Source organism: Sorghum bicolor, chromosome 9, assembly GCF_000003195.3.
Source record: "Sorghum bicolor cultivar BTx623 chromosome 9, Sorghum_bicolor_NCBIv3, whole genome shotgun sequence".
Lineage (NCBI taxonomy): Eukaryota > Viridiplantae > Streptophyta > Magnoliopsida > Poales > Poaceae > Sorghum > Sorghum bicolor.
In genome coordinates this window covers 49,930,142-49,944,804 of record NC_012878.2, presented here as the reverse complement: position 1 = coordinate 49,944,804, position 14,663 = coordinate 49,930,142, and the positions used below count along the sequence as shown (strand labels likewise).

Sequence of the window (14,663 nt, the reverse complement as noted above, 5' to 3'; positions counted from 1 at the left end):
AATTGCGAGACAAATCTTTTAAACCTAATTAGTCTATGATTAGCCTTAAGTGCTACAGTAACCCACATGTGCTAATGACAGATTAATTATGCTTAATAGATTTGTCTTGCAGTTTCCTAACGAGCTATGTAATTTGTTATTTTATTAGTTTCTAAAAATCTCTCCCGACATCCTTCCGACACATTTGATGTGACACTTAAAAAATTTTCATCTCAAATCTAAATAAGGCCTTAGCACACTAGGAATTAGCTTGTCATTGCATCATAATCCGATATTTGGTTATTCCCGATCCTGATCACTTCCTACACATGCCACAAGTTAACTACTCTTATGAGTAGTACTCATCATATTAAGTATTTGGCATTGATCCACTTCAAGTGCTCCTCCGAAGGAGTCAAAGCACCTAAGAATACAGCTCCTCCTTCGATCCCAAAAACATCTTCGGTCCCTCTACTATTAAAAAAACTAATTCTCTTTAAAATTTTGGTGCGGTTCCTCCATAGAAGTTGCTGCCGGAGCCCAAGCGTGCTAATAAATAGCCCTAAAAAGTTAGATTGCTAGCTAGGCACTAGCTGCTTGCTTGTCCATGAACTCTTAAAATTATTATGGAACCTGGCCCTGGTTAGTGGGCCTTGGTTCACTCAAGTGAGGAGGCTTAATTAGACCATTGTAAGAGAGGCTCGGCCCATGTATATTTTCTCACGCTGAAACGAACTCTGTAAGACAAATGAATAGAGCTGTTTGCTGTCTCCCTCTGCTCCTTTCTTCACACCTCCGTTGCTCTTCCTCCCATATACACAGAAATTTCCTCTCAGACCATTTCTAATCTTGATTTGAGATCCACATGACTGCGTCTATGGAGGAGCTTGCTAAGAAGTCCGAGAGTTTTGAGGCGGTTCTGTGTAGAAAACTCTGAAGAATATATAACAATTGGAAAGTGAAACATCATATTGTGTGGTTGGAGTCTTGTAACAAACTAACTTATTTACGGTACAATTACTTTAAAATACATAAAATTGTGACTCTAAGCCAAGTGTTAAGCAATTGTGATTCCGACGTCTTGTTCGTTTAACTGATAAGTTATGGCAGTGTTGACTGATTTATTATGAGAGAAAAACACTACTGAATGACTGACAGATTCGATTGAGTGGCACGGCTCTGCTCGGTGCACACTCTTTCCGGAGCCGGAGCCAGAGCCCTTCTGCCAGAGCCTCAAATCCTGGCTTCACTTCCGTAAGAAACAACTACGGCTCTCTCATTTCACGATAGAAGCGCTCCTCCGGCCTGCCGTATGAAGAAACAGCTCATGCTCTCTCATTTCACGGTAGAAGCGCTTCTCCGGCATACATTGTTTGGTGCGGCTCCACGGCTGAGCTAGAGCAGTGCGCGGAGCCACACCAAACAGATTCTTATTATAAGTATTAGGATTCTTTGAAATTTTCTTAGGTCATAGAATCAGATGCCATAAGCAATACAACTCTTGGATTTTTCTTGGGCCATCCTCAATGCAAGTTTCGTAGCCCAGTTTTCAACACATATATATTTTTGAAACACTGAGAATAGTTTTATCCTCATGAAACTTTCTCTATTTTCATGAAATTCTTATAATCCCTCTTTATTAATATAGTGTCACATCAGCATATTTAATATCCATAAACTCCATTAAAACTAGCCTTATAGATGCACCGCGTCTCTCCAACATATATCTTGGCGCAAATTTGAGAGACTAAAATTCAATCATTAGAGGTAACACACCCAGCTAAGGTTTTCCATCTCTTTTTACAGTCCAATCAATAAGCAATTACCTAGCCAATCAAACGTAGTACTAGCAAACTGTACGAGACCTCAAAATAATTATCCAATTACCATAAAGCTTATTATGATCAACTTCAGAAACCGTACCAGATCTTAGAGTCAATCATAATCTAATGAACCTTATGTACTCTTGGAGGCTAGAGCGGCTTATCGCTTGATCGTCGAGTCCAAATAAAAATAGTCAGCTTGTACTGGAGCTGCTACTGAAAACCATGGTAGCGAAGTTTGGGCAAACAGGATGAATGGATTATGGACTAGGGTCTTGTTTAGATTCATTTTTTTTTTAGATTTTGACACCATAGCATTTTCGTTTTTATTTGACAAACATTGTCCAATCATGGAGTAACTAGGCTTAAAAAAAATTTGTCTCGCGATTTACAGGCAAACTGTGCAATTATTTTTTGTTTTCATCTATATTTAATGTTTCATACATGTGCCGTAAGATTCGATGTGACGGAGAATCTTGAAAAGTTTTTGATTTTTTGGGTGAACTCAACAAGTCCTACTTTAAACACCTACGCAATAATCATTGTCACTTCGATTAGAGGCAAAGCTAGCACTAATCTCTTCATAGCCAAATAAAGCGCCTCATCATTTGCAACAAAGAAAATTGAATTTGTACACGTACGTACAATTGAATCAACACATCTCGATCGTTCGATCTTCCTCCGGCCTCTCTCCGTTCCGTCACGTACATACCCAACGTAGGCATCCTACATCGCCGCCATGCCCACGGCGGCGGCATCCACGCCGCCGTTCCCTCCACCGTGGCGGCGGCACTGCGGGGACTGCACGAAGTTGTCGGCGGGGAACGCCTGCGAGATGGGTCCGACGTAGAACATGAGGCGGCGGTCCGCGTCCTCCATGACGACGCGGTCGATGCCCCAGTTGAAGAGGAACATGCGCACCGAGACGCCGCCGAGGTTCCGGATGCTGCCGCCCTCCACGTTGCCGGAGATCCTGCGCCGGTACGTGAGGCGGTAGCCGCCGTCCACCTCGAACTCGCAGTCCCCGCCCATGAACACCTCGAACGCGCCGTCCGACGGCCGGTACGTGTACCCCGTCACGCCCTCCGGCAGGATGCCCCTCGGGAACCCGAACCCCTCCAGCATCTCGTACGCGCTCGGCTGGGGCTGGTTGCCGGAGTCGAACGCCGACACGGTGTGGAGGAGGAGGAGCGAGAGGAGAGGCAGGAGGAGGACGAGGCGGCACGTGGTGGCCGTGGCCATGACGGTGTTGATTCTTGGTTCTCGGAAGTCGTTGGACTCTTGAAGGTAGTTGATGACGAGGAGTTTTTATAAGGGATGTTGTTGGGAGGAATTGGGATTGGAGTCGTAATCGGTTGGATATTTTTGGATTGAAGTTTGGGATGTGGTTGATGATATGGCGATCTGTTTCTCTTGGTTTGGCGTGAGGGTATTGCCTGATTTCGACTGTACGTTGGACTTGCTTGCTCGCACTATATAACGTGCACGGGCAACCATATTGCACGCAACTCATGACGATTGACTCATCTCGTTCACATCATCACATGTGTAGTCAGACGATTCGACAAATTAGATGGCAAAATGTATGTATGTTCTCCGTAACCTGGCCAAACAACCAGATTTTCAGTAACATTGTCAGTCACAGCACGGGGATATTAATTGGATAGTCCATATAGTCCAGAAATATTTCATCCCAACGAAACATCTTTCCCAGCAAACCACCATTGTTTTGTTTGGTGAGTGGTTTTTGATGGGTGGGTGAGGTGAGGGTGGGGCTAGGGTAAGGGTGTCACACTGTCACCACATATATGACAACAAAGGATTTACACCCAAGCAGACCATATATATCTGCCTCAAAGCCCTCCCGCTTTTCCGCAATGCATATACCTACATATAATACATCTAGTCTTCTACGAGGCTCCTAACTAGCCTAGCCCATCATCTGTAGTGCGTCTGTGAGCAAGATGGCTTCATTACTAGTTTGGCCTGCTCTCCAGACTCTGAAGTCCTTGGTGAAGAAGCCACTTTCCCACCACATGCGCAGGTGCTGCATTATAAATGGCCCTTGCTCTTCACCCTGAGGATCAAGGTAATACCAAATGCGCTGCGGGACTTCTCCATTCACCTTCGCGTGTCTATGGCCTCTGCTATTTGTCTCATGTTGCACGGGATGGTTACCCCCGGCATCATCAGCTTCTAGGTCAACAACTACTGCTGTTTTTTCTTGAAAAGCAACTACTGCTGTTTGTTGTCCTTTATAACAAGGATGATTGTTGTTGCCGTCATCATCGTCTTCAATGGTAATAACATCAGCACCTGAAACAAGTCATGTTCAGTCAGGTATAAGAATGAAGGGAGAAAAGGGATTAACAACTTGAGAGGGCAGAAACATCATGTTTTCAATCAACCAGCATGAAAATATTAGCAGCAAAGCAGTGGAACAAACCTTTAGCACACTGCTTTTCCAAAAATGCTCCAGGTGCCTCACCGGCAGTGTTGGCTTTGGTAGCTTTGTGAAGTAGCAACAATGAAAAGCATCAGATAGCTCAACATGGTGTATACATCAGAAAAAATACAGGAGCGGAAAGAGGAAAGCTAATAAAAGAACCATCCTCAGAAACTCATTGCAAGCATACCTTCAATGCTCCCGTGCGGAATGTCTGTTACAGTTTTATCACCATCAGTGCTAGCTTTAGCACCTACATCGCACAAAATGAACAGTGCATAAGAAAAGCATGCATTAGGGGGTTTGTCCAAAATGCAATGCTGAGTGGATGTGTAAATTTGCACGATTAGACATGCATGGCTAGTTTAAGAGAACCTTCAGCATCCAGCTTTTGAATAGGTGAAATATCACCAGCATTATTGGCTTCGGTGGCAGCTTGGCGATGTAAATACTTTGGTAGCACAGGAGAAAATGCAATGGCAGCTATACAGGTAGAGGAAAGGTTACTAGATCAGTTGTTCGAAAACTAAGTGAAAAGACAGGTAATAAGAGAACCTTTAGTGCTCTGATTTGAAGTGTGTATTACAGCAGTACCACCATCAGTGTAGGCCGTAGTAACTGCATCAAAATAGTAACAGCAATGAAAACTAGCCAGGTATCCACTTACTCCAGTTTATAAATCCTACTAAAAGCAAAGCATAAGCGTCAGTGGCTTGGTGGATTTGGAAGCATAGGAACAGTTTTTTCACTTTAGCGTAAGAGATAACAGATGAGGGCAAAATGTGGTGTGTGTGGTGTGTGGGTGTTGGTCGCCTTTAGGAAAAAAAATATATAAAAGGAAACCGCAACACAGGAATTCTTGAAAATTATACTTGCTAAGTTAATTTCTTTAACTTGTATTATTAGGGTGCCCATTAGACACCATTAAAACGTTATTGGTTAAAACCAGCAAATGTTCCACGTTGGCAGGCTAGACTTTTCCAGCAATTCACTACGTGGTCTAATCTACATGCAAATATAAGGAAAATATTCATGTGTTGCGATTGTCAAGGCACAAAAGTGGAAAACTAAACTTGTGCAAGTATCGTGTAGCTAAATTTGTTATAAACCAAATTGGCCCTAGTTCAATACAGCGTCTAATTCGAATCTCCTTAACATCGCAAATAGACAGATTATGCCACCCGAAATTAAGCTTTTAAAAGGGCCACAGAACTTCAAAGAATCGAAGAAAATGTATCTTGTAGAAGCAAACCTCCAGATTTTTCTTCCAATAAACTTTTCAAAGAAAGATTTCTCTCGCCACCAGTACCTATAGAAAATTAGAGTGCTTACCTCTTCCAACAAAAATAATTGAGCACATTTTATATAACCTTTAAATTTTTCTTTTGAAGAAATATTCAAGCAAAGAGCGCTCTTCCAATCAGTATATACACATAAAACACAATATTAACCTCATATAAATTTCAAACAGTCAAGTGCTCAATATACAAGTATAGTGCAAAACCTTTGAATTTTTTTTCTGTGCAGCTCTTCAAAAAAGGAGACCCTGTCCCATTGGTACCTACAAAAAAACAGAACATCACAATGTTCACTTTGCATGAAAATTTTTTAACACAAACTATAAAAGCAAATCCTTGTAATTTTCTTCTGAGCATCTTTTCAAAGAAACAATGCTCTCTCCATTGCTGCCTGCAATATAATAAATGGTGTTTGCCTTCCATTCAAGAAAATGAAATTTCTAAAAAGAAGCCAATGAAATAAACAAAAGAATGCAAAAAAAGAGCGGCTCCTTTGTGACAATTCAATGTATCCAATTTTATGGCCAACTTTTACTGTGTTCATATTCAAAATAAATAACAGGAGGCAAAAGAAGAAAACATACCACAAAGGACATTGATGATGCAAAGAAAATCCAAGTGCTACTAGAATTTATGTTCATATCTTAGGAGTGTCACCTTGTAAAGCGACAATACTCTTTTGAATAGGTTTGTCTTGTCCTGTAACTTGAAATTCGGTATCTTGACTATCTTCCATCTCTGGAATAACTCGTGGGACCTCTTCAAGTAGACGTTGTTGTTCAGATGGATTTCGTAAGAGCTGTTTCTTATCAAGGTATTCAAACTTCGTAAAATGCAACCAGTTAAGGATACAACAGTACACAGCACAAAGTTCACTTGTGACTTTTGAGTCACAATCAACAGTCATAAAAATTAAAACAAGATAGATTACATATTAAGAAACATCAGTACATGATTAAAAGAGCTCATATAGCAAGGATATTCCTTGTGCCAACCTTTCTCACTTGCTCTGTCAATTAATCTTTCTAGCCTCTGGAGTTCTTTACTGATCCACTAAAAGGGAAAAATGATCACTCAGTTATAATATCTTACAAACAAATCATTTTGTAAAATTAGAAGAGAACATTTATAGAAAACATGTCTGAGAACCAAAGTACAAATCTTAGTGCGATAGCCAAGTCATGAGAACCGAGATACAAACAGTAATTATTGACTAACCAAAAAAAGTTTATCTCGAATCGAAATGCAAAAAAAGGTACAATGTCGATCTTATCTTGTAGCATACTTACGTGACTCATTATGTCCCTGCGTAAACTTCTTGCTTTCTCCTCAAGCTCACCCTGTAAAATTCAGCAAGTTAAGACAACTAGAAGAACGTTAGCTCAGAAGTAAGAAAAAAAAAAAGACTCAATTAGAACAAACAAGCATATGTCTGATTATTTACCATGCCACACCAATTACTCAATAAGTCAATATATTATGTTATGGTACTTAATGCCATCTACTTATATGTAATGCAATTTTCCCACATTTTGGGAACTTGCATTGCTTGTCACCCAACCCATCTAGATACTCAATGTTTACATTCTTAGACTCCTGAACTACCCATAGTTATAAGTTACTCTTTGCACTTGATTATTCTTTAGTCAAATTAATCCCCAGATTAGTTAAGCTCCAAACCCGGAACAGCTCAAGCAATCCAGTATGTTTACTTGTTTAGGTAACAACAACCATGCAAAATATTATACAATCTGCTGTGTTCGTATTTATCTTTCCAACAACTAATTGGCAAAGAAATAGTTCCAAGTCAAACTAGTATGTGAAGATTTTACAAAGTAAACATTTCAGTGCATTGCATTATCATCTGCTACTTGGCCACCAGCATTTTTGTTAAAGGAAATATGAAGCAAGGGTAACTTACAACAGTAGGCCTTTTAAAGGATTCATTCTTGGCCAGCAGCCGAAGATCTTGACATTCTTCCTAATATAATAAACAATAGAATGTTTTGCTCAACATCATGCATGCAAGGAAAAAATATGTAAGTGATACAGGGAAGAAACTATGTTTCTAAATGAGAAATAATAACAAATGCAGTTTCATAGTACACATAATTACTTTTTCAAAGTAAACATATTTTCCCAAAAGAAAATGTAGCATGTAGGTATGAATCTCTGTTCCCTAACACAGCCTGCCATCAATAGCTGCTGGAACACACCAAGGCAGAGTAAATCATACCTCGTCGAATTCGTCATCTGACAAACTCGAAATTTTGACATCAGGTATGCTGGAAATACATAAAATAACATCTGTCGATACGTTGTTTATCTTGTATTCTTCAGAGGATTTCCTTGTGCCTGTTTGCATATCTTTCATGAGCAGATAGCAAGCAAATATCTGGTTGCTAAAAGCTAGAGCATATGGATGATTAATATATGGAATCCATCATAATTTCTTATTTAACTCACAGAAAGACTGACTTCACAACAGAATAGAAAAAGCATGCACGAGAAGCAGATTTATAGTCATCTGCTGGAGGAATAGCAAAGATGCAGGTGAATTAAGCATAGAATAGTGTAAGTTCACAATTGGAGTGGTAAAATTTAAGCATTACCTGTTACTAGTCCAAGCTGGTGCAGCTTTTTATGCTGGCGCAATGTTTTATGCATGTAGAAACTATAATCGTAGGGATCGATCTTTACTTTCACAAAACAACCAATAACTTTGCTGTCAAATGTATCTGGCTCCTTTAGTAGATCCACAACCAAAGATTTCTTCAAGTAGATTAAATCAATGTTATGACGAACAAGAGCAGCAAAACATTTCTTGTTTATTTCTGGAGTATTGGAACTGTAGTTCCCAATACGAGTCTTCTTTCTCACAAATGTTTCATTGTTATTGTCGGAGTTCACAAAAGTTTCATCCTCTGATGTCATATCCACAGCAATATGCTTTCCTAACAAGCTAAATATCCTGTTGTACCTCACTTTTGACCTCCTAAACAAATTCTTGAGCTTGTCATCACATAGGACAAGTTTTTTCTTATTATCTTTTGCAAAGAGACCATTTTGTTGAATGTATGCCCTCACAACTTCAGCAGCACCATGTTGATCTAGGGAGTTCAATGTATCTTTGCCTATTGAGGAAAGGAACTCAATGAGCTCTTTTGAACCCCAGCCCACATAGCCATTCTTCATTGACTTATCTTCCCTCAGGAAGAATTTCATTGTATTTGATGCTCCATTGAACTTGGTTATGGAAGATGGTTTGTTGTCGTCGTCATCATCACTATTGCCCACAAAATCATCATCTGAACTGCGCTCTTCATCACGAACCTTTTCTAAATCTAGATCTTGTTTGCAGTTTAGGCCTTTTTTCAGAGAAGCATATGCTTTTTCAAGCTTATCTAGAGTCATGCCCTCCTTGTCTTTAACTATCTCCTCCCAATACTCCTTGAATAAAAATTCATAAGTCGTCCTATCACTGAAATCGACCCTCTCCTAGAAAACATAATACAAAAGGGAAGTGAGAAAACATAGATTCAACTGAAGTCAAATGGAAGAGACTCAGGCTGCCTTGACTCAACTAGATTAACTTTAAGGCTTAATCTACCCTAGGTTAATTATCCAAAGAAAATCGTTATACAATATAACTATCTACTCCCTCCATTCCGGTATAGATGGCGCGACCTGGCTTGTTTCAGACACCAACGATGCCAGCCCATCACCTGCAAATCGTATTAACTTGCGTAAACCGGCCATCAAGTCTAACCATCGTTTCATTTTTTTGCCCAATAACTCATGTTGTATAAGCCTGCATGCATGCGAATTGACTGCTGGTCAAGTAACAGACGATTTGGTTCCTGTGCAGACGTTTCAATTTCCATGCATACAATAAGTACTGCTCACAAACCAGCAGCCCCACCTTCTAATACGGTCAAAGTGAAAAACTCTTCCACGCCCCCTATACTGGGACGGAGGGAGTATCATGCAAGCAACTACACTGTAGGAGACAGACATGTTACAGAACCTGGTAGGAACCAGCTGCAACCTCAAGCAAATAATTACTAGTGTCTCAGAAGGAATAAGTGATCTTGATTCTTGAGATGATGTGGACAAACAAAATACCACAAGCCGACAATTATTAGCAGTACATAAGTTTATAAGATATGCTAAAGCAGAACTGTAGATTAATTAGCAGAGGTAAAGTAATCAGTAAATGCTTAGGGAAACATTAAATTACGTTTAGGTTAATTTTCACCAAAAGAATACACAAGGCAACAATATATAACCAAATCACACAAGGCACCAATACAGAACCAAATAACAGAAAACGACTATATTGAAGAAAGATGGCTGTTAAACAACAATTGTAGGACGTTTCTAAAGCTGAAATTCAGTATAGACTATTATCAGCTAGTTACAGATGACCAAAGGGAGAAGACAAACATAGTAAAACAGGAACAATTGATGGTATGAGAGACAGTAGGGAAACTAGTAATTTGCACACACATTGTGTGCAAGTAGTTACCCCATCAGAGTCAACATCAACATTCTTCTCAATCATGATTGCCATCCTTAAACAGTTGGTGCAAAATCCCTTTGTCTTCCTCAAGACGGGGACGAATTCAGCTTGTTTCACGCAACCTTGACAAAAGGTGTGCCATGGACAGCAAAAGCAATAATAGCGTGAACGCCCTTTGCAAATAAAGCAAGTATGCCACTCTGCAAATTATAGTTTAGTCAAAAATTCCGATAATTCATAATCTAGTGCAAAATATAACAAATACAAAAATTGAATCCACAAAACTCAGAACCAATTCAAGTGACAAACTTACAAGTGAGGTAGCTTTCCCAGTTATGAGCATTAGGTTTGATCATGTGCCCAATTAAGAAATTAACTTATATATGCATTTACCCAGTTAGTTGGCTGCCTAAAAATTTGAAGATTTCTCTTTCCCAAAAATCTGATTTCCTAATATTGAGCTGCATATTGCAGTTACTTGTATATGATACCCAGAGTAAGAAGTGGAAAAAAAAAAGACCAGACAATGTTGAAGCCTATGGGACAGTATGTTCCCAGCACAGTGACATGCATTTTCACAACAATAATGGGTGTTCATAGAAAGATTAAACAAAGAACAATGAAATGCTTACCACAGATGAATTCTTCATCTGAATTGAGGAAGTCGGTATCTTTCTCCACGCAAGCAGGATGGTAAGCTTTGTGACAGCCCCTGGGAAAAAAATAGTTTTGAACTACAGCAATGAAACAAAGTGATTTGACTCCTTAGAGATGAATAATCGATAATGCCATGACACCAAGGGATAAGGCGATATCTATTGTCCAGTTCAATGTTAGGCCAGCAACATTTTGCTACATGACAACCTCACCAAGCTTGCTATTTATAAGGCAAAACACGGTAACGGAAATTGTGATTGGATATTCGGATGACGAGCAAACGACAACACACGCCCATGAAAAAGCAAATGCTGGCACTGACAAAATTTTCAGTTTCAACCTAGAGCTGCAGCTCTAACTATGAACACAAGGAATGAAGAATCAATGGCAATACAGGCATCAGGCCTATAGTGGTACCTACATGATCGTCGCTGGTCAAAGTTCCCAGAACACAAAAAACTACCCTGTTTGGAATGCAGGATTTTTCCATGTTTGAGGTTTTTTTTTTCCTGTGAAATTGATGTGATTACTGTAAAATCCTCTGCATTCCACGTAATCACTAAACCAGCTCCATCAATGTCAAAGCGCACTCACAGTCACACACAAGCGATATCCTCCCGATTTTGTAGGTTCCCAAAACCTAACGCATGCTGTTTTGGCCGTACTCCTACCCCATATTCACTCTGGTTCGCACGCCACTCTCAACGCAGCAAGCACCAACCAACACTTCTCCTCTCCACGCCTAGCGGCTGCCTGCTGGATGAGAGACGATGGAAGTAACGGACCCGGGAGCAGGGATAAGGGGGCGAACCTGAAGTCGCAGACGCGGAGGTCACCGCCGTCCTTGCAGACGAAGCAATAGTCCTCCCCCTCCACCGCTTCCGCCTCCGCCTCCGCCTCCGCCTCCTCCTCCCCCTCCACCGGCTCTACTTCCTCTTCCTCCTGTTCCTCCTCCGCGACCCGCCGCGGGCGCTTGCTCCAGCGTCCACCCCCGCCGCCGCCTGACGCACGGCTGCGCCTCCCGCTCCTCGCCCCCTTCCCCATCACCGCCGACCCAAGCGCCCCCCCGCCGGCCGGCGACCTGCGCGAGCGCAATCAACGGGAGAGGTATCGACGGGAACCGAATCCGACCCAAGATGCCGCCGCTAAACGTTTACTACTACTAATTAATGCAATGCGGGAAAAAGGAGCGGAGAGTCGGGTTGGGGATTATTCGTGGTTCGTTCACGAGGTGCAGGCAGGGGTTTGGGTGTGCCGAACTGGCGATGTGGGCGAGACGACCGCCGACCGGGTGTGTAAGTGTTCAGTTGGATTCGGAGGAGGCTCCGTTGCAGGCGGCGGCTGCTGCTGCTGCTGGAGCCGGCAGTGGACCTGTGTGACTTGTGAGTGTGAATGACACGTGTCAGTGGAGGGTCTGACTGACAGCACTGTCGCCTCAAACAAGGAAAAGAGAGTGCAAGCTTGGGCCTTAGTTCCAAAAAAATTTTACAAAATTTTTCAGATTCTCCGTCACATCAAATCTTTAGATGCATGTATAAAGTATTAAATATAGACGAAAATAAAAATTAGTTGCAAAGTTTGATCGGAATTGACGAGACGAATCTTTTGAGTCTAGTTAGTATATGATTCCATATAATAGGAGTATCTGTCATTAAGGCCGGAGAAAAAACTCGTAACTCGCTAGCTCGCTCGACTCGCTCGGCTCGAGCTCGACTCGTTTTATAATGAGCAAGCTCATTTTATAACGAGCCAGCTCGAGCTAGCTCGTGAGCTGCTCGCGAGCCATAACGAGCCAGTCAATTATCATGTTAGCAACTAAAATTGGCTCGGCTATATGCCTAAGTATGACTATCATGTAGTTATGGTCATGATCATAGTTGACTGGATGGACAAAACTCTAGTTTGTTTGTTGAATTGTTAAAGCAAGTACTTTGTTTAGTTTATTTTAAGTATGCATGTGATGTATTTGTTGCTCAATTGCTTTTATAAATTTATAGTCTATTTGTACTATGTTTTTATGATTTGGCTCGCGAGCCAAACGAGCTGCTCGAGCTCACTAACGAGCCGAGCCGAGCCAGCCTTCTAGCTCGTTTATATAACGAGCTATAACGAGCCGAGCTAGCTTGATATCCAGCCCTATCTGCCATTGAGGCACCGGTTGGATACTTTGAGACAGAGCAAGGGAACAAATGATTAGGATTGAGAGTGAGGTATGAAAAACAGATGACTATAATATCTCCTGTTCGTATTTCAATCCTTGTCCCCATCTAAACAAGTTATGATATTATATCATATATCAGCCTATTTTAGGGTGTAGTTTTTATACAACTGATCGCGCTCCTACGTGAATATATAACCCCAATCGCCGTCGTCTCCCACTATTGCCGCATCGAGCGACATGCCGTCTCGTTCCATAACCTAATGTGTTATCTTCGTCTTCGGTTACCTACGAACCTCCCCTGCATCTTCTCCATCTAAACTGTGCCTCCACCACCACAGTCGGTGATGCGTCACTACCTCACTGCCTTGCCCACCCACTATCTGCCATGAATCTAGAGTCTAGGGGAGGAAGCAAACCCTAAGATGACTCAAGCGAAGATGATGTTCAGCCTATTCCACATTAATGATAATATATTTATGTTTCTTCACGAATATGATATTTTTTGGACATTTCTAATAATAGAAAGCCTTATTCCTATTTTGGATTTTAGGCCTTTTAGCCCTGGTTCAAAATTGTAACCAAACCCCTATGGATTTTATACCCGATTTATGACTAGAAAGCTTCTCCGATCCTTCACTATACACTATTACATGTTTGCGCTAGTTTTTGTTATTTTTGATATGGAAGCGGTCTTTTCTGTGCTCTTGGGCAATGAGTTTCAATGTTGGGTGTATCCGCTTTTATCGAAGCTTTCATTTTTGTGGTTATTAGTTTATGCATGACAAAAGGCAGGCTTGAAATGTATATTTAGAGAGAGAGAAAAAGAAGAAAAAGATTCCATTGGGATAGTTTTGAGTTTGAGTTTGAGTTTTCGTTACTCGACCAAACAAGTTCCAACTCCATTGTTTCAACTACACCAAACGACTTTTCGAATTCGTCAGACTCTCAAGTTTATGGCCCCTTCTATATAATACCAGTTGTTTCATTGAATTTACTCGGAGCGGTGCGCAGTCTTGTGAGTGCGTGACCATCACGTATTAGAGTTTACGCTTATTTAATATTCATGAAATCCACATTAGAGCTGGCACATAGAAAATCCGGATACTAATACTTTCTATACCTATTAATTTATTCAGATACTACACATAAAAACTATGTTCTAGTGTATATAATTCTAATAGAATATTTTTTATTCAATTACATGTCTTCTCTCTTCGTCGTGCATCTATCACATCTTTTCGTGTCATGGTTCTCGTGTACACATGGTTTTTTAAAGCAAGACTAATAAACCTTGGCTATAAGCTAAGACAAATAATCTAGAGACAAGTTTATAGGCCACTGCATACAATAACTAGTCTATATTCCTTAAACATTTAAAGCACCAAACATGTGTGGAGAGAGTTTGAGATGAGAATGGAAGACATTTGAGAGTGGAGCATTGATTTGCATGCTGAGCTAGTTGGTATTTTGAGCGACAAACTTCTGTTTCTCTCCCCTCTGCTTTATTGGCTTGTTTAATATCTTAGAGAACTAGTCTGTTGTTGTACTTGTTTATCTAAGTAACTATTTTTTATCTCTCTTCTTTAATTGAATACCATATTTTTTGCTCAATTGACACCTTTATTAATGAACATATAAATCATGTACTCTTTCAGTCGTCCTCACTTCCCAAGAAATCAAATATACTCAGTTGTAATCTAAATATACAAGAAAATATTAATATTTGTGGTACATAATTAGTATCATTAAATAGATCAATGAATCTAGTTTCGTAATA

The 14,663-nt window shown here is 40.6% G+C and overlaps 2 protein-coding genes across 4 annotated transcripts; both read right to left on the bottom strand.

Moving 5' to 3' along the window:
- Positions 2,267 to 3,225, bottom strand: LOC8076976. The gene has a single exon (XM_002439777.2). The coding sequence runs from the start codon at positions 3,042 to 3,044 to the stop codon at positions 2,529 to 2,531; it is 516 nt and encodes a 171-aa protein (XP_002439822.1). The 5' UTR covers positions 3,045 to 3,225; the 3' UTR covers positions 2,267 to 2,528.
- On the bottom strand, positions 3,391 to 12,053 carry LOC110430292 (uncharacterized protein At5g08430-like). 3 transcript variants are annotated; one of them, XM_021447729.1, is made up of 16 exons: positions 11,537 to 12,053; positions 10,701 to 10,780; positions 10,075 to 10,268; positions 8,159 to 9,044; positions 7,783 to 7,901; positions 7,468 to 7,527; positions 6,836 to 6,886; positions 6,529 to 6,599; positions 6,204 to 6,373; positions 5,753 to 5,809; positions 5,501 to 5,557; positions 4,804 to 4,866; positions 4,624 to 4,731; positions 4,439 to 4,501; positions 4,249 to 4,311; positions 3,391 to 4,118 (listed from the first exon to the last, which is right to left on the bottom strand). In XM_021447729.1, the coding sequence occupies exons 1-16, from the start codon at positions 11,767 to 11,769 to the stop codon at positions 3,733 to 3,735; spliced, it is 2,661 nt and encodes an 886-aa protein (XP_021303404.1). In that variant the 5' UTR covers positions 11,770 to 12,053; the 3' UTR covers positions 3,391 to 3,732. The 3 variants fall into 3 exon arrangements, with proteins under 3 accessions (XP_021303404.1, XP_021303405.1, XP_021303406.1); XM_021447730.1 differs by lacking the exon at positions 5,501 to 5,557; XM_021447731.1 differs by lacking the exons at positions 10,075 to 10,268; positions 10,701 to 10,780; positions 11,537 to 12,053 and adding exons at positions 9,234 to 9,357; positions 9,469 to 10,068.

Bases quoted from the DNA above. Each gene is read 5' to 3' on its own strand.
- LOC8076976 (XM_002439777.2), bottom strand. From the start codon at position 3,044: ATGGCCACGGCCACCACGTGCCGCCTCGTCCTCCTCCTGCCTCTCCTC.
- LOC110430292 (XM_021447729.1), bottom strand. From the start codon at position 11,769: ATGGGGAAGGGGGCGAGGAGCGGGAGGCGCAGCCGTGCGTCAGGCGGC. The intron at 9,045-10,074 runs GTAACTACTTGC...TATGTTTTCTAG, and splicing joins TTGATGTTGACTCTGATGGG to GAGAGGGTCGATTTCAGTGA. The intron at 5,558-5,752 runs GTTTTGCACTAT...AATTTTCTATAG, and splicing joins CACAGAAAAAAAATTCAAAG to GTACTGGTGGCGAGAGAAAT.